At 40.4% G+C, this 20,720-nt stretch overlaps 1 protein-coding gene across 7 annotated transcripts in view; it reads right to left on the reverse strand.

Moving 5' to 3' along the window:
- Nucleotides 1–5,542: 5,542 nt before the first annotated feature.
- The window catches only part of LOC143295472 (cAMP-dependent protein kinase catalytic subunit beta), a 282,275-nt gene continuing 267,097 nt past the window's right edge, over nucleotides 5,543–20,720 (reverse strand). For all 7 annotated transcript variants that reach the window (XM_076607187.1, XM_076607185.1, XM_076607186.1 and 4 more), the window contains 4 exons: nucleotides 15,885–15,980; nucleotides 14,201–14,323; nucleotides 12,487–12,651; nucleotides 5,543–9,298 (listed from right to left, as the gene is read on the reverse strand). In XM_076607187.1, the coding sequence (XP_076463302.1) occupies nucleotides 9,173–9,298; nucleotides 12,487–12,651; nucleotides 14,201–14,323; nucleotides 15,885–15,980 (510 nt within the window). In that variant the 3' untranslated portion in view covers nucleotides 5,543–9,172. The remainder of the gene's footprint in view (nucleotides 9,299–12,486; nucleotides 12,652–14,200; nucleotides 14,324–15,884; nucleotides 15,981–20,720) is intronic.

Here is a 20,720-nt window from a genome sequence, read left to right on the forward strand (position 1 = left end):
TAGTTGACTTACTTCGTTCCATGTTGTACAAAATTTTGTGGTGTGAACATTAACTTTTTAACTTAATAATCAACCACAACTAGAATTTTTTTGAGGTGTTGAATGAGAGACTGAGAGAGAAAGACAGACAGACAGACAGACAGAGATTTACAATGCTAAACTTCTTGCACAAAAACTTGGGTCTTGAATGTGATGATGGGTTAATGATTTCTTCAACGAGGGATACTGTCATTTCCATTTTTTATTCTTGTTTGCATCATGGACCTATGATTAATTAGGTGGTGTGTGCACAGTGCTTCACTGACATTCAGGTGGCAAAAGCTTTGACATGATCCAACGCTTTGGTGTTGACGATGAAAAAAGTAGCAGTGTAACTTTCATGTCCCTGTCGTGTCTGTATACACTCTCTGCCATGTCCCTGTTGTGTCTGTGTACACTCTCTGCCATGTCCCTGTCGTGTCTGTGTACAGTCTCTGCCATGTCCCTGTCGTGTCTGTGTACACTCTCTGCCATGTCACGACACTGCCATGTCCCTGTCGTGTCTGTGTACACTCTCTGCCATGTCCCTGTCGTGTCTGTATACACTCTCTGCCATGTCCCTGTCGTGTCTGTGTACACTCTCTGCCATGTCCCTGTCGTGTCTGTGTACACTCTCTGCCATGTCACGACACTCTCTGCCATGTCCCTGTCGTGTCTGTGTACACTCTCTGCCATGTCCCTGTCGTGTCTGTGTACACTCTCTGCCATGTCCCTGTCGTGTCTGTATATACACTCTCTGCCATGTCCCTGTCGTGTCTGCATACACTCTCTGCCATGTCCCTGCCGTGTCTGCGTACACTCTCTGCCATGTCCCTGTCGTGTCTGTGTACACTCTCTGCCATGTCACGACACTCTCTGCCATGTCCCTGTCGTGTCTGTGTACACTCTCTGCCATGTCCCTGTCGTGTCTGTGTACACTCTCTGCCATGTCACGACACTCTCTGCCATGTCCCTGTCGTGTCTGTGTACACTCTCTGCCATGTCCCTGTCGTGTCTGTATACACTCTCTGCCATGTCCCTGTCGTGTCTGCATACACTCTCTGCCATGTCCCTGCCGTGTCTGCGTACACTCTCTGCCATGTCCCTGCCGTGTCTGCGTACACTCTCTGCCATGTCCCTGCCGTGTCTGCGTACACTCTCTGCCATGTCCCTGTCGTGTCTGCGTACACTCTCTGCCATGTCCCTGTCGTGTCTGTGTACACTCTCTGCCATGTCCCTGTCGTGTCTGTATATACACTCTCTGTCACTTCAGCCATGTCGCTTATTCTGTGGGGGTGTTTTCTTACTTTTTCCCCCATACAAGTATTAACCTCTTTGTAGTTCATGTTTATACATGATTGCTCATCTTTTTCTTTTTTTTTTTGCTACTTTGCCATCAAATGTGTCTCATCTGTATTTGCTTATAATGTGCATGTTGTCATATTTGTTTCTTTTGTATGTTCTTCCATTATCTTTATTATGATTGTGATGATGGTTATCACCGTTATTATAACCACAATTACTGTTGTTGCTGCCAGGACAGATTGGAAGACTATATAGGCACTGCCTGAAATCTTTTGACCTTGAGTTTATTAAGATTTTAGAGTCTGGAGTCATGAGCCTCTTGATACAGATTATGTGTCACGTGTCTGCTGTGCTGCTTGGGGGCGAAAAAGGGAATTCATTGTAAAGAGGTACTGTGCTGTTGACAATTCTCCTGTCACGCAAGGCAGTTACTGATTTTTGCCACTTTTGTGATTTATTTTATGGTACTTAGCCTACTGGTATCAGTGGAAGGAGCAAAAGTTTCGTATACTGTTTATGTCTGTTTTGTCACTTTTGTCATATTGGGTTTTTTTGGGTTTTTTTTTAAATTGGTACCTAGCCAGTAGCAGTATTGTATTTGGTATCAGTGGAAGAAGCAGAACTGTCAGTCTACTGCTTATGATACAATTGAAGTATCAAGTGTTCCATGTAGAGAGACAGTAGAGACAAACCCCTTCTTCTCCTTGTCAACATGTTTCTGGCTCAGGAATTACCAGCTGGGGTTCAGCAGCAAAACCCACTGGCCAGTTTCATTGTTCTACGGCTCCTTGGCCAGTTTCTTTGTTCTACGGCTGCTTGGTCAGTGTCTTTGTTCAAGGGCTGCTTGGTCAGTGTCTTTGTTCTACGGCTGCTTGGTCAGTGTAAGGGCTGCTTGACCAGTTTCTTTGTTCTAGGGCTGCTTGATTAGTGTCTTTGTTCTCGGGCTCCCTGGCCAGTGTCTGTTTGAGGGCTGCTTGGCCAGTTTCTTTGTTCCAGGGCTGCTTGATTAGTGTCTTTGTTCTAGGGCTACCTGGCCAGTGTCTGAGGGCTGCTTGGTCAGTGTCTTTGTTCTTGGGCTGCTTGGCCAGTTTCTTTGTTCCAGGGCTGCTTGATTAGTGTCTTTGTTCTAGGGCTCCCTGGCCAGTGTCTGTTCGAGGGCTGCTTGGTCAGTGTCTTTGTTCTAGGGCTCCTTGGTCATGGGTTCCCTGGCCAGTTTCTAGGTTCCAGGGCTGCTGTGGCCACCCAGTACCACCGCACAGCTTTCAAATAAAGGTATGTAATTAGCTGCTGTGATGACTTAGCTCCCCTAGACTGTACAATGGAAAATGTAGACATTTTATGTTTCTATGACTGGCCAGACTGGCAGGTACAGCAGCAGAAAGTTTGTTTTTTTTTCCCCAGCTATTTTTCATCACTTACCTGTCATTGGTTTTAATTATTATAAGCATATTCGGATTCTTTTATTTGTCACAGCAGCAGGATTTTGTTATTTGTTTTTTAATAGTTTTTTTTAATTATTTTTTATCACTTACCTGTCATTGGTTTAAATTATTATAAGTGGATTTAGATTTTTAAAAATTTAATTGATTCAGTGTTCTAAGAATAATAGTCATACTCAACAGTTGGAGACAGAATTGTCTTATATATATATATATATATTCAGCTCTTGTGCACCCTGATAAAACGGACAAAATGACAGCAGGAAGTATGACACACACCGGCACATATAAAAGTGAGGAGGAGAAATGGGTTTTTTTATGTTGATATTAACCTGCATCTCCGAATATGGTGCCCTATGATGTATCTTTCTTTTTTTTTTCCCCCCCCATTTTCATTTTTGGTTGTCAGCGCCCTGGGCCCTGTACTAAAGAGGAAGAGTGCATTATATATACACCCATTATTATTACTGTTATACCAAATTTAATGTATTGGCAGTATTTTTGTTTCCTTTGAGGGAAGAGGAATTGATGCTCTATTATTTATACCACGTGCATGTATATTGCACTGATTGCAAACATGATTCTTTATATATATATATATATATTTACATGTGCTTCAGCTGATAAAATCTTGAAATTAAAGTCAAAACTTAAAATTTGTTTTTACACAGCACAGATTTTGCAGTTTATTCCTTCCCCACCCCTCCCTCATGCTGATGCTTGGATTTGAGAACAGTTTTAAACCAGTCAGTGTGACATGTAAATGTATGAAGGATGATGGTTTGGTTATTACTTGTCATGTCTTTTTTGGTTTCTTTTTTCTTCATCCATTTTTTTATTTTTTTTTTTTTTTTTTTTTATGTTAAAGTAGGAGCTGACCACCGTATTGTATTTTCACTTTTTCATGTAGAAAATAGAACTTCAGGCTGTTCTCTCTGTGGAGACCGCAATGACTCGCGGCAGTACCATCCTTTGTTGTCTGCATGTGTATTTGAAAATACCACAGCAAGTCCTATCAAGGACAGCATATATGGCCAGAAAGTCATCAATCTTTCTTCTGAATTTCTCCAGGGACAATCATTTTGTTGCTGAGGGTTCTTTCACAGATTAATTTTTTTTTTTTTTTTTTTTTTAAATTTGAGGGTAAAAGATCTTTACATTTCTTCAGCAACGTTTGCTGTGTATTGGATTTTTTTGCTATTATGCAGCCATTTTGTGATCATAGATAAGTTTGGTTTGCACAGTGGTGCTACAACAGTTACGAGTTGTGCGTTTTCTCTGATGTGGTACTGCGACACTTCTCCGAGTTGGTTTGTTTAGTTCATGTTTCATGGCACTCAGTCATGACCGGTCTTTTTTCAAATTATTGTTTTTGTTATTTTTAGTTAAACAAGTTGGCTCATCAAACTAAAAAATGACTGGTTCTGATAAAAAGGTGAATGTAGGTTGCACTGTTAGAAAAATGGATAATATTGTGAAGTTGTGGTCCTTGAAGAAAAAAAGTTGAAATTGTTACCCAGAATGGACTGTATTTTGAGACTGATGGGAATGCTTCATTCATCCAGAGTGAATTAGTCTGTCCATTCTCCATCTGGGGTATGCAGACTTTTGAATGTTTCCACAACTGTGGGTCTTTTTGAAAAGAGTTTAGGTTGTTTTAGAAATTCTGGGCTGGGTTGCACGAGTGATTTTAGCACGGTTAAGTTTACTTAGCACTAAGAATGTTGATAAGTCAATTGAAAGCATTGAGTTAGGAAGGAAAGTATCGCTAATCAAATCAAGCGTTGCTAAGATTGCTCAAATGCCCCTGCCCTGGTCCAAGGTGTATTGATTTTCAGTGAGCGTTGAGGTGGTTTAAATTAAGTGTTGAGAAAAGAAGAATCTGTAGTGTAGGTTTCCAAAGCTGCATGTGAAAGGTCTAAAACAGGTTCCAAAAAAATCATGCAGAGTTGTACAAGCATTAGAACAATTATGTGTGGTCAAGTTGACTATCACACACTTCGTTTTTGTTGTTGTTCGTTCTTGTCATCGTAATGAATGTTTCCAAAGTCATCAGGAAAAACCAGCAGGACTTTCTGCTATGGTTGCTGTCCTCCAACAGAATTTGTCATGAATACGTTCATTTGATAGACTTAAGTGTTTGAGTAGGAGTCTTTCCACACCGACACAAAGGGGACAGTTCAACGGTAACTCCTCTTTTTGCCCCAAGATTTATGTGAATATGCATTCTTTTAAAAACTTTACTATTTTGGCAACCACGCTATATTTATAGTATTTTCAAGGGAATACTCTTCATATCCTTAACTTCTACAAACTGACCTGGATTTGGGGGATCGTTAACTTCCATGCTGGATCTTCTGCATGCGCACAAATGCATTCACACTCACTCACACAAAGGGAGAGGTTAACAAGTCTACCCATGGGTACACCTGGAATACTGGGCAAAAATTTCAACCCTTCACCAACTAGGTGCGCCAGGATTCAAACCACAGACACCACGGATGTGGGAATGAAGTTCAACACTCTAAATCACTTGGCCATCATGCCTACAGGTGTATATACTTCAATGGTGCTGGGAAAATAGTTTAAAAGCAAAAAACGTAGGCAGACCAGCCTGTGCTTTTTCCTCTCACAAACTATGCCACTTGTTCAAGTGTTTCTGGCTTTCTTTTGTGTTTTTCTAACCAGGACTTCTAAAAATATACAAATATATAGTATCAATGGCAGACTTTCTTTTTTTTATTTATGCAAATAGATCTAAGACTCCACAAATGTTAACATATATATTAAAACATATATTTCTGAAATGCCAATACAATTCCAATTCATTCAATGAAAACAAAACAAAAACAAAACTCTGGAAAAAATACAACTGATTACAGAACTGTGACTCGCAGTCAACACGAAGTCAATGACCCCCCGAAAAAGCGAAACAAAAAACTGAACAAAATAAATAAACAAACAAATGGCTAACACAGGTAGAACAATCCCGTGATCTACATATGCATGCTAGTCCTGGGACTGTCCAGAACTGTCTGCCTAACTCCTGTAAGAATTACCAAAAGACAAAAAAACAAACCCAAACATGTATCATTTTCTCTAACAGTGTAGTAATAATATACATGCTGTAAATATATACACAATAATATAATGCAATGGAAACAAGAACAAAAGGGAAGGAAGAAAGAAAAATAAAATCACAGACTGTTCACACAGAACAAAGTAACGAAATCAATCACAGTAACGTTCACACTGAACAAAGAATTTCCGTCTTTCATTTAACAGGGAGAAAGTTCATGCAAGAAAACAGAAGTCTACAGACTCGTCAGGTAACCAGTGTACATTAAAAGTTGGGATTGAAAGGGGGTAGGAAGAAGAGGAAAAAGTAATTTACTTGGTGCATACCCATGTGTAATTTCATGTCTGCTATTACTTCACATTTGACACCTGCTGAAACAAAACTTTGCCCAGTTCTAAGCAGTCAAAACAACATGAGACTGAAATCTAAGGAGACATTCTTTGCAGGTGAGACAAAACATCACTGGTATCGATCACTGTGAGTCGAGTCTCTGACATCAGTTGGCCATGTCAGTGTGTGTGTGTGTGTGTGCAGGGGGTGGGGTTGTTGAAACAGAGAAAGCACAGTGGTTGTTGTGTGGGTGGGTGATGGGGGAAATCACAAAAACATACACACATACACAAATCAACACGGAGCATAAACCAACAAAAGGTGAAAACCACATGACACCTCAAAAAAAAAAAAAAAAAAAAAAAAAAACCTCAGAAAGAAACTCTTTCAACATGCCGATCTGTGATACAAAATTGATCAAAAAGATGGGACACAGGATTGTCATCAAATAACACGCACATACATGCATAGTGTGAAATTTACTCCCCATGTCTGGTCTAAGTGGAAGCCACAAACAAATTGCAAAGCAGAGCTGCTACCAATGATTAGCACCTTTTACTTCTTTCAGATGGTGATGTATCGCTCTCGCTGACTGGTTTAAGATCTTCATACAGTACTTGCAATCAGACTGAAAAGAAGTCTACTCCGCACAGGCCTAACTTTAACACAGACAGATGAATCATAAGATTTGTAATAATAATAAATATATAAGATTATTTCATAACAAGAGCAAACTTGCACTGCTGGATGGATACCAACAAGAACTCCAGTCCAAGCAAACAGGTTCACTGATATACACAGCAGTTTATGGTCACGTTTTTACAAGGTTTGAGATAGTACATCAGTCTTCTTGACATCTTTCTAGTCTAATATATAAATAATATATATAATATTATATATATAGAAATGTGGGCTTATCACAACTATTCTTCAAATCTTGTATCTGTACAATTTCTTCCAAGGCCCTCCTATCCAGTAAAAACAACTTTAAGTAATAAGTAAGTTTTATTCTTAGACAGCATTCACATTCTTTTCTGAACCAAATTACACACGTCGCCCAGATGGACCTGAGTCACTGTTTCCTTTTTTTTGCTCAGAGCAGATTCATGGGATTGAATCAGCTGCTCCTAATTTTTCATTCTACTTTCAGCTCCCATCCTCTCCTCTCTCTTCTGCTGAAAATAACAATCTAATCTCCCAAGCTGACCATGGAACTTTTTTAACAAATTTCCCGACTAACATCTGGAACAGGTGCTTCTTTATGTGGGGGTGGGGTGGGGGAATCAAATAAATAAAACTTCTTGCGCAACTGGCATCAAAACAAAAACCTCCACATCAGCATTTTTTTTTTTTTTTTTTTTTTTTTTTTTTGGCCAACCAAGAATACCACCAGACAAACAAATACTAGTGTAATGCACAGCGGAAATAATTATATCTGTGAAAAATGTACTTTTAACTTTTCAAACAAGAAGGGGAAACACACACACACACACAAACAAGTAAAACAACAACAAAAAAACAAGAAATTGAAAAGAAGCAATAATGAAGATAGTAGCAGGGGGAAGGGGATGGGGGAGAAAGGAAGGGAGAGAAGAGGGGGTTTGTAAAGGTAACAGGGAGAATGGAGGCAGTGAGGAAGGTGGACGTAAAAGGGGGGGTGGGGTGGGGGTGTTGCTAGAGCTGAATAGAAAAAGATGTCATTTTCCCTTCCTCCTTGTTTTACTTCAAACTGCAACTGATCTGACATAATAACAAAAAAAACAAAAAAACAAAAAAAAAACAAAAAAAAAGAGGAGGAGAGGGGAGGGGCAACACTGTGGCCAAAATTTTTTGACCACTTGACACTGGTGGGGGAGGGGCGAGTTTAAAAACCAGTCCAACAAACAACAGACAATCAGATCCAATACAAAAGGTAGGTAGGTGATGGGTTCTTTTTCTCAGCTGGCAAAAATACAGTGCCCCCAGTTTACATTGTATTATATATGTGTGTGCGTGCCACCCACTCATTTACTACATCTGATCCAAACACCCTTCACATCCAAAAAGTTCTGACAGCTTTTCCACAAAAATTCACATACAACAAACAAACACTGTAATCCTCAACATTGACACACATTTTTTTTTTTTTTCGTCACTGGATGGATATTATGTACAGGTAACCACAGAAATAAATTCTGTTCTCCAATCTGGGGGCTTTTCAAAACAGATAGGGGGAGGGGAAAATACAAAAAACAAACTACAGAGTGTGCATGCAACAAACATCTGGTTTGCACGTAGCAGTTCGCAATCATCCTGAAACTTTTTCTTTTCTTTTTTAATAAAGAGGATTTGAACTTGAACAAGTCCAACAACAATCCTGTATGGAAAAAGGAAAGATTGAGAAAAAAAAAAAGAAAAAAAAAAGAGGCCAGAAAAGCTCTTTGATATTCAAACAATAATGAAACGTTATCCGATTCTGTTTTTCACCTTTTTCTTCCTTCTCAAAGACAGACTGCGCACACAGACACAGAGACAAACCTGACTGCCCCCCCTAAGGGTCCTTCAGTGGGAACACACACAGCCCTGATGACAAACCTTCCCCCCTTCTCATGGCTTTCCTGATCTTTTTAGAATTCCTGCACAAGATATGGAAACCTCCGGAGTTTAAAAGCCAGACTACTTTACTTGTCCCTACTCTCTGTGAGGTGAGGGATGCTCTCTTTAACCCTTTGTTCTTCTTTTTTTTGCTCTGTGTTCCATTACTCCTGGCACTAAGGTAACACAACACACAGCCCTCCACCTGTCAAAGACCGGTGAAATGCTAATGATACAGCCGATACACTTTGTCCATCGCTTGCTCTCACTCGCTCTCTATCTATCCCCACCAGTCCCTTGACAGAAGAACTTTTCTGTCCCCTCTTTTCCCAATGTCTATCAGAAACCTCAGGCGGAGGAAGTATGTGTGTGCACTGAAGCAGTGGGTGACTCTTACTGCCTTCCATGCTTGATGGGGGGCACCCTCTCAGAAATCGGCAAACTCCTTGGCACATTTTTCCGTGGAGGAGATGCGCAGTGGCTCCTCCTCGTAGTCGTCAAAGTTGCAGGTGTCGCCCCCGCCCCTCGTTCTCGGGGTGAAGGGGGCTTCCACCTGCACACAAAGACATGGAGAACAGTGTTAGGTTTTAAAAGGTTATCAGACGGACACAACAGCCCAGTGGTTAAAGCGTTGGACTTTTCAATCTGAGGGTCCTGGGTTCGAATCTCGGTAACAGCGCCTAGTGGGTATAGGGTGGTGATTTTTCCGATCTCCCAGGTCAACATATGTGCAGACCTGCTAGTGCCTGAACCCCTTTTGTGTGTATATGCAAGGAGAAGATAAAATTCGCATGTTAAAGATCCTGTTATCCATGTCAGCATTCGGTGGGCTATGGAAACAAGAACATACCCAGCATGCACACCCCCAAAAACGGAGTATGGCTGCCTACACGGCCGGGTAAAAGCGGTCATACATGTAAAAGCCCACTTGTGTACATGTATTGTATGTATACAAGTGAACGTGGGAGTTGCAACCCACGAACAAAGAAGAAGAAGAAAAGGTTACCACTGTAATAAAGACAGGAAGATGATGTAACTTTGCTACTGCACGATATCCGGTGTCCAATACTGCCAAACTGCTTTACAATGGCAAATAAAAAAAAGAAGGGGTGGGGGAGAAGAAGCTCTCTGTTGACAGATGCAAATAAATATTTGTGAGCAAACATGCAGCAAGCACATTTCCAAACCCATCAAAAGGAGGAGTTTGTATTATACTCCATGTTTGGTGATACATATACCATGTCAAACTGATGCAAACTAGGCCTATCGGTTTGCTCTGCTTGGCCAAATTTCGAGTCGCTAACGGTGAACAGATGACCCGTCTTGCCTGGTCTGCTCTTAGCCAATCAAACGCCTCTAAAAGCTACGAGCGCTGAATCATTCCTTTGACCAAGGCTCTCAATGCCATCTTGTCAGGTTTATGCTCTGTCTCGTCTAACGCTTTTTTTGGCTATTAAGCGTGTACTTCTTCTTCTTCTGCGTTCATGGGAGGCAACTCCCATGTTCACTCGAATAAACACGAGTGGGCTTTTACGTGTATGACTGCTTTTACTCCGCCATGTAGGCAGCCATACTCCGCTTACGGGAGGGGGGAGGGGGGATTGTGGGTGGGGGGTGCATGGTAGGTATGTACTTGTTTCCATAACCCACCGAACACTGACATGGATTACAGGATCTGTGACATGCGTATTTGATATTTTGCTTGCGTATACACACGAAGGGGATTCAGGCACTAGCAGGTCTGCACATGTGTTGACCTGGGAGATAGGAAAAATCTCCACCCTTTACCCACCAGGTGCCGTCACCAAGATTCGAACCCGGGACCCTCAGATTGAAAGTCCAACGCTTTGACCATTCTGCTATCGCGCCTGTCAAGTGTGTTCATTTGGCCTTGTTTTGTTGCATGTGGCTTGATTTTATTGTATTCTTACCTTTTCTGTACTCGATTCGACTCTGCCCCCTCGAATCATACTTTTTCTCTACCTCTCAGTCGATCTTGTCTTTCCTTTCTCTGTTAGGGATCGGATTTTTCGCTGGATGCCAAAGCGCGGTTACCATACCTCGTATGTCATCCCACGACAGCAGAGACCCTTGGGGGTGGGGTCATAGGATGGCTGGTGCCCCCGGGTAGTTTCCTCCATTCTACCCATACTGGGTTGTGCCTATGGTGCATGCTGGGTTGCCGGAAGGACCAGGGACCAACCCCTCATCCTCTACACCCCGGACCCAACCCAGCACATCTCACGGGGTGACACACACGGCCTTGACAAGTGGGATTGACTTCTTGTCAGTCAGGCTGAGCTCCTTGGCCAATATTGCCACTCAGTCCACAAATCGGGCCTCTGTCACCCCACAGGTGATCGCCACGGTCACAACGGCCTCCTTGTCAGGACCAATGGCTGCCAAGTCACCCTGCTCAGCCCAGGGGAGCCTGCAGTTTCCACCCACCGAGCCGTAAGTCCTACTGGGAGATGAGTGGGTGTTTGTCCCCTCTCAGCACTCATGGGTCACTTTTGCACCCAGGGATGCCCTCACTGAGAATGTGTGGCACCCACCATCCCAGGCGTGGTTGGACATACAGTCCACACACTCCCCGCCCTCTTCAGGCCTCAAGGAGTTAGCTGCGGCCATGGTCCCTGCTGTGCTGAAAACTTAGACACAGAGATACTGCACCTACTCCTCATAGGGGTGATATCTCAACTCTCAGTCCAGGGCCCCGGTTTTTACAGCTGGTTGTTCATGATTCCAAAGGTCTCAGGAGGGTGGAAACCAGGTGAATGGTCTCTCGAATCTGCGCCTGTGTGTTCATCTAAAATTTGATTTTGGGGAGGAATTTGTTGAGGGAGGACAAGTCTAAGACCCCCAGTGCATAATGCAACAAACCCTTGCCAGTATTCCTTTACAATTGCTCTCTCTGTGTGTCTGGCATGAACTTAAAAAATAAATATTCAGTCCAGATTTTTCATTATTTCATATGTATAAAATATTGAAACGAAATGAAATGAAATCACTTCTGTTAGTTCTGTAGAGGCGTTATGTACAGTTTTCCACATTACTGTGACTTGTACATAGTCCAAGTTGCGTTCAAACTCATTTCAGTCTCCAACATGGCAAGGGTGACATGCGATTGTCTCCCTTTGAGTACATACTGACAGGGGCATATTTTAAAGCAAATTTTTAAAATCTGGTCACTGTGTACCTTACATCCCTTGACCCTTCTCTGCTTTGAGTACAGGCAAAACAGAAAAGCACATAGCATGGAACAGTCAAACACACACACACACACAAACACACACAGGCAGCTGCCTTTGGGCGCTCACTATTCATTTCCAGTGTCATTCAGTCAGGTTTCAATCATGCATACACAAACACACCCACACACAGCTGCCTATGGGTGCTAACTAATCTGTTTCCAGTGTCATTCAGTCAGGTTTCACACACACACACAGACACATCCTTTGGGCGCTAACTATTTGTTTCCAGTGTTAGTCAGTCAGGTTTCAGTCACTCACACACACACACACACACACACACACACACACACACACAGAGCTGCCTTTGGGTGCTCACTATTTGTTTCCAGAGTCATTCAGTCAGGTTTCAGTCACACACACACACACACACACACACACACACACACACACAGCTGCCTTTGGTGCTCACTATTTGTTTCCAGTGTCATTCAGTCTGGTTTCAGTCACACACACACACAAACACAAACACGCACACACACACACAGACCTTCTTCTGGTAGATGGCGATCCAGTCGGTGGTGGAGAACCACTTGTGGGTCTTGATGTCGTTGACGCCATTCTTCAGGTTGCCGAAGCGCTTGGTCAGGTCCACCTGCAGCAGGTTGCGCAGCAGGTCCTTCAGGTCTGAGCTGAAGTGGGAGGGGAAGCGCACCTGAAAAATTGGAATCACAAAACACAACGCTGTTAAGACCAACAATGTATAATAAAACAAGAGAGGCAAGGCCTTCAAGACTCACTTGTGACTAAGAGTAAAACACACAAGCTTTTTATGTATTGAGTATAATTTCAAAATGTAGTGTTTAAGATGAGAAAGATCAGTTTAAAGCAAATTAAGTCCCCTAGCATTAATTACAGAGTAATTTCCCTTTTGTTACTATCTGCACCAAAACGTTTGCAAAATAAATAAAACTTCCATGCTTAGCAAAAGAAGTTCCTGTTTGAACAAAAAATGGTAATGACTGCTCTTGTTGTTGGGTCAGAATAAGAGGTCGGAGTGCCAAGTTTAGAGAATACAAAAAATATAAATATAACAGTAAATGCAGTTTGCATATAATTAGGCTTCTTTATTTTATTGTTTTGTGCCTATCCCAGAGGTGCAATATTGTTTTAATCAAGATGACTGGAAAGAACTGAATTTTTCCTATTTTTATGCCAAATTTGGTGTCAAATGACAAAGTATTTGCAGAGAAAATGTCAATATTAAAGTTTACCACGGACACACAGACACACTCACAGACAACCGAACACCGGGTTAAAACAGACTCACTTTGTTTACACATGTGAGTCAAAAAAGAAAGGAAAAAAATAACAGAAAGAAAAGGATAAAGCCATAAACAAAGGCTGAAAGGCACTGACAGAAAAAGAAATTTCCAGCACAAAATTTCCAGAAGGTGGGGATACTCTTTTTACACTGAAAGAACCCCCATGAGGGATGCACCAGGTCTGCGCAGTGAAGCACAGAAACACATGTTTATCCCAGATCCTCTCGTACACAAACATTATTTCTTGATACATATTATCTCTCTCTCTCTCTCTCTCTCTCTCTACCATTTGAAAAATAATATAACATCATTATCTTGCTTCATCCATTCTGTCCCTTCAGCGCAAACAAAACTCTGCTGCCCGACTTGTCCTCAGAAAGAAAAGGTCTGAGCACATCACTCCTCTTTTGCAACAACTCCACTGGCAGAATAAAGTACAAGACCAACACTCTATGTTATAATGTATTCATAAATTTGCCCCTTCCGATCTCTGTGGCTGCCTTGACCTCCACACCCCATCTCATGTATTCACAAATTTGCCCCTTCCTATCTCTGCGGCTGCCTTCACCTCTACACCCCATCTCATACTCTACGATTCAAACACTCCACTGTCGGCCACCGTTCTTTCTCTCGTCTCTGGACCTTGCATTTGGAATGAGCTCCCTCTTTCACTTTGTTAGGTCACACTTCGTTAGGTCACACTCATCTCTTTCAAGTCTGACTTTAAAACCCACCTCTTCCCAAAATAGCCTCCCTCCCCTCCCTCTCCTACGTGTTCCTTGTTTTCTGTTTTTCCCCAGTTTAGAGTTATGCATGCATGTGACTGACTGGTGTGAAAGCACGTGGACTTGTCTCTGCACAAGATTTCGTGCTATATAAATACTAATTATCATTATCATTATTATCTTAACTTTTTTGTACGATAAGGTGGATACTTACTTTGCCAGAAACGATTTTCTCATAGATCTGGATGGGCTGGTCAGCGAAGAATGGGGGGTAGCCAGCTGCCATTTCATAGATGAGCACTCCCAGAGCCCACCAATCCACTGCCTTGTTGTAGCCCTGTCGAGAACAACAACAACAACAATAATAAATATACACAAAATATACACTACACATTGTCAAGAATCAAGAATACTTTAATCCTCTAACCCTGTTGGGGCATGGAGGACATGAAGTAACACCTCACTGTGTATTACACACCCAAAATATAATATTATCAGTGATTCAAACACATGAAACCGGTAATAAACACCGATTATATCACTTTAAAATTTCTCCACTTCGATAAACTTTCAAATGCAATCTCCAACATGCTTTCAACAATTTGCAAAAGAATATCAACCAATTTTGGATTCAAATATTTCTTTGAAATAAACTGAAGCTGAAGGACTGGAAATATCAGGGCTTTCTAAAAATGAAAATAAAAACTGTCTCCAATCACACCCATATAGAAGTATGCAAATCACAAGGAATATCATGGTGTCTACTTTCTTGATAAAACTATTACCATCACAACCTGTTGCTGAACACCCCCATCTCACTGGACTAAGGTTCAAAGCTGAACACTTCACCTACATTAAATCTTCTTTACTAGAGAGTACATCACGCACATACACCATACTGTCACCATGTCAGACTACCATCATCACCTTAACTCTTTCTGGACGAAGGAATGCTCACGCATTCCTACACAAAACGTATTCGGTTTCGGACGAAGGAATGGAATAGCATTCTCCGAAAGTAAAATTCCATCATGCGCTGTACACGTGATTTTGTGATTAGCCAAGCAGAGTGCGCTATTCTGGGTCACTCCACAATCGAACAGTATGATTGGTTAGTCTATGATGTGTGGCCTGTCTCGCACACATGCTGACAAAGTCACTGACTGGTCGTCTGCTCGCGTGCCAGCCTGTCAGCAAAGCGGGCTCTTCTCAAAATGTTGTGATGCGAACAAGGCAGTGACGGCAATGTTTTTGGGTTGCCGAAGTACTTGAAATGCTACAAACTGAAGGGTCGGACATTGAAGCGGTGGATGATGACGAAGAAGAAAGCGAATTTAATGCAGAAAGCGAGCATGGGTATGGTGATTCGGGGTGAAAAATTGGCAGTATTTTCTACATATGGCAAAACTGTAAAAATAAGATGAGAAATTTGATTTTTTTAATATGTAATAGCTCAACACGTAATAAACCAGTTCTGAAAGTTTCATTTTCTTACACAGTATTTTGTATTTTTTGTAATTTTTTTCCAAACCCTTACAAATGGGCCGTCTGTGGGGAAAAGCAAGGGAGAAAACTTGTCGTCCCGAGTGAGTTAACTGTCTGATTAACACTGTTCAAACACTCCGCATCACTGAACTCGACTCTATTCCACACCACAAAATGACATGTACACATGCACGAGTACACATGCACACCACCACTCAAACTTAACAGTGACCATAATACCTATATAAATGGACACACACACACACGCACACACTTACATTTACGACCTTCAACCTCAACAGCAATAACCATATGAATATGAACGCACACAAACACACACACATCACCTCCCTCCTCACCTACCCCTTTCCTACATCTATGGCAGCCAGACTTTTAACCACTCAGTGCCATACCTTGCTCAGGATGATCTCAGGAGCCAGGTACTCAGGTGTGCCACACAGGGTCCATGTGCGCCCCTTGACACGCTTGGCAAACCCAAAGTCTGTCACCTGGCAAGATGCACCATTCCGTCACTCATCTTTCACACGTCTTGCAACAGCTTGTATATATATATATATATATACTCATTGCATGCATTCCAGTCAACATTCCCTCTCTGAACTAAACTCTTTCACTGATCAATACTAATACTAGTAATAGCATGTTCAAATCTCAAAGCTCAAACACCAACATGAACAACCTGAGACTCAGTACAATATCTGAGGTTAAATTATTTATCTATTCATTTATCTATTCATTTTTTACAGATGAAAAAGCTTACAAATCAAAATGTTCACCAAGAAATAAATCTGGTATCACTATGAAGCAATCCTACAGATCACATACATCAGATAAAGATAGTATTGTCACAGATTTGTGTATTATTAATGTTACACACACTACTGTTATCACAGTTTTTTTCTTTCAACACTGCTCAATACATATAAAACTCTACAACGTTACTGCACGCAGAAAAAAGACCTGTGCTACATACTGTGTGTTCTGAATCAAGTTAATCAACATACCACCTCACTAATAATGAACAACGCTACGAGTCATATTAACGACATCACTATCATGACAATTAGATATATATATATATCTACATATATACCACTAAGCACATTCATTCCATTACAATCATGATCAGTTATTTGTCAAGCTAAGAATTCAAATAACTAACTATTCAAACGGAAAATTCCACACTTTCACTCCATACTCATGCCACTGATTTTAAAACATTTGCATCAATGAGGCACCATCAGTCCCAGACTGTACAGACATGTTAGTTCCAGTCAACTAGGGTTGTGTTTGGGTTTTTTTTGTCTGCCACCCAACAAAGCTGTTTAGATACAGAGCAGTCCAGTGAACACAAACTGTAAGGCAAGGCAAGACAACTATAGAGGTGGAGTTGGCCAACATGCAAGAATGCTTCTCTTTCAGTGCTAATGTCCCTTTCTTTCTTCATTTCTTTCTTTCCTTAGTTTTCTGGAATTTTCAAACATCAACAATCAATCAGTCTGCAGATACGATGTCATCAGGAAAAAAAAATTCACTGTTTCCCACCGGTTACTGCAAGGTGGAATCAGGTGTGTTGCCAGTAAATCACACATAATGACTGAGTTTTGTTGGGGAAAATGTAAAGCATAAAAAATTCTGACAGCTTTAAAATTTGAAAATTTCTGGAAACAACTTTTCTTGAGAGTAAGGACAGCACTGCTTCACTTCTAGGAGAAAAAAAAAAATCCATGTATATACATACACAGCTGGAAAAAAAAAAATCATTTGCAGTTGCAGTCATGTGCTTTGAACTTGCACCGAAGAAGTTAGACAATTTGTTTGTGAGCTCCAGCCTTCACCAAATTTGTGTTCACCGCACAGTACCAAAAACTATCCATTCCATTCCGTTTTAACTTGCTCAGGGTTATTTATCATTGTTCTGATGGTCTCTGTAACAAATTCCTTCAACACCATTTCCAACAAACAACCCCTTCCTCTGTCAATGGATTTCACAAAGCTGAAGTGTTCTCATCTGAACCCTTCACATGCCATTAAAAAAGCACACAAATCATAAAAAACAGTGACCCAAATGTGAATCCTCCATCCATCAAACCAAACCAGACGAAAGATGCTTTAACATGCTTTATCACACAGCTAACAAACAACTGAAACCAAACAAACAAACAAACAAAAAAAAAGGTGGACAAAACCTCTTTAAAATTTTGGTGATAACTGTGAACATATATAAAAACAAGTGCTTTTTCTAAATAAACCACTTGGCAAGATCCCCACTGTTAAATTTTCTTCTCTGATTTTTTATTTTATTTTATTGGAAAGATTCCTTTTTATAAGAAAAAAAAAAGAAGTCTGAAACCCAACCCATTCAAGAGCCAGTGTCCGGAGACAAATACATCTCTATATGTTCTCCAGTTTGCACACCACTGCTATAAATGGTAATCAACTGTGCTGTTTTAACACTATTTACGAAACCAATGGACAACAATCAGCAACAAATTTGGAACATGTTTTTACAGCGCTGTAAACTGCCCTACCAACAGAGCTGGCTCATCTACTAAACAGCACTATGTGTAACTATCCTACAATAGAACTGGCTCAACGATCTACTTAACAATGTTACAATACATGTGTCACTGTCACCACAGAACTCGCTCAAAGGCCTACTCAGCGGCGTTACAATGTGGTTCCACAGAGCTGGCTGAAAGTTTTACTGAACAGCATCTCAATGTCATGTCGAACATACACAGCTGGCTCAGCTACTCAAAATATGAAATAGCGCCGTTACTTAAAATAGCTTTTCAATGAACTAACTATCTAGCACAGTAACCATTCCTTGTGAGGCCGATCAGGATGAATGGGAGGACGGACTGGGAGGTTGGGGGTGTGGGGGGGTGGGGAGGGATGCACAGACACAGACACATACTTCAAGTGGATACATGTGCGCACACATTTGCACGCACATGAATGAAGAAACACACTAGCACAGATCCTCCCTAAAACCTTCCTGCTCACAAACATGCAAACTCTATTGGTTGACACAAGCTGGCTAACTTTCAGATGACATTTCTGTCCCCCCACCTCCACCCCCTAACTAACCCCCTCAAATTAATATATAATGCAGCTGATCTTTGATATTCACACACTACGGAAGATTCTGGGAAAAAGATACAGGATGATTATTTCCTGACTCAACCACACACACACACACACACACACACACACACAGAACAAACTGAACAAACCTATGTGTTCTAGTGATTCTCACCAATCGTCAACTGATTCTTTTCAGTCAGCTTAGACCAGGGACTGAAAGTGATGTTATTTTCCCCCCTGAATATTGTGGATGGAAATAACTTGATATGGAACTAATCTTTTTCAATATCTATTCTTTCTTGTGCTCCTGATCCAATTAATGGGTAGCAACAACAACAACAACAACACACACATACACACAAACATACAAAATTGATATAAATCAGCAGTCACTCTACAAGTCCTGTTTCTGCTTCAAATCACCTCTGAAAAATAATGTACAAGTATGAAATGCTGCCAGCCTCAATCTCAGCCATTAGGTGAACAAATGATATTCAGACACTTAATTCTCCTCTCTTATGATGATTCACCTGTACCTTTGTACTTTGTGACAAAGACGTATCGGAGAACAATCGTTTCAACCTTTCCTTAAACTTGCGGTTATAAACTTGCTGTTATATATATATATACAAATATATGCAGAGACAGACAAATCAAAAAGCAAACAATGAAGCCATACTATTAATAATTACCAGAACTGCTGACAGTCACTTTATATTCAAGCAACGATGCCAAAGCTATTTGACAGATCAATATATGACAGGACATTTACATTAGAGAAGCTGTTATTTCAGTTCTATGACATTGAGATTTCTTGTTCCATTTTTAAATGCCACAATAATCTATTTACCACTAGGATTCAGGATAACAGAAGCGGAGAAAACCAACAAAAAACAACCAAACAAACAACAACAACTTTACTAGAATATCATATATGACGGTATCAATTATTAACTTTTCACATAAGATTTTTTTCTTTTTCTTCTTTCTTTCTTTCTTTTTTTCTTTTTTTTTTTCTTTTTTTGCCAAAAAAGAAGAAAGTACACAAGAAAAAAAAAAAGAAGCCAGATCAAGTACAAGGTCACAAAAAAAAGAAAGAAAAAGAAAAAGAAAACAAACTTAAAGAAAGAAAAAGAAACCAAACTTAAAAAAAAAAAAAAAAAAAAAAAGATTTGGAGAAGGACAACACGTTTTGGGGAAGAAAGACATGAAAAGCAGCAACAGAACAGGAAGAGGATGAACACACCCACACACTCACAAAGATTCAACTAAAAAAAAAAAAAAAAAAAAAGATGGGGGGGTGGGGGGAGGGGTAAAGCGTTTCAAAAAGACCAAAGAAAACTCGAAAAGATCACAGCTCCACAATATTTAGTCATGACAGACAAATAATAAAATAAAAATAATAATTACAACAACAATAGCAACAAAAGGGGGGGAAAAAAAAGAAGGATTCACACAGATGAAACACCACCGACATTACAAGGGAAGAGAAAAAAAAAAGAAAAAAAAAAAAAAAAGGAATGGCCACCATGGAATGAATTTTTTCTCCTCTGAAATCGCTACATGTGCTAGAATATAGGAAAAAAAGAAAAAAAACAAAAAACTACTTGCTAGCAAAATGGAACACTAAAGCTTCACAAACTTTTTTTTTTTTTTTTTTTTTTGACTAGCATTTCAATTTTTGAAAGCCAGGCATTTCACGTTTTGTCATTATACTTCTCCACAATTTACAAAAATAATTCATTACATGATGGTTAACAATACTTTCCAACTTTTTATTCTTATTTCAGTCCTTGTGACCTTTCTACTGCTGTGCTCTGATTTTCTTCTTTAGACTGGAAAGATATCTTTGCCAACTAACCAGTGCTCATGAAAAAAGTCTTTGCTAAATTAATGAGGACTGACGGCGAGTACTATAATTAATCATTATCAATAAACAAATACTGATATGACATTGACATATCCAAAATAATCCCAAAGAAAAAAAAAAGACTTAAAAAAAACATGGGGGGTGGGGAAGAAGGAGGAAAGACCTACGTTAGAATTTGGTTAAAACACGAGAACATTATTAAAAGAAGCTTTGACCAGCTTGTTAGCTTGACCAGTTTTATTTCAGCTTTTTTTTTTCTTTTCTTTTT

This window comes from Babylonia areolata, chromosome 20 (assembly GCF_041734735.1).
Source record: "Babylonia areolata isolate BAREFJ2019XMU chromosome 20, ASM4173473v1, whole genome shotgun sequence".
Classification (NCBI taxonomy): Eukaryota; Metazoa; Mollusca; class Gastropoda; order Neogastropoda; family Buccinidae; genus Babylonia; species Babylonia areolata.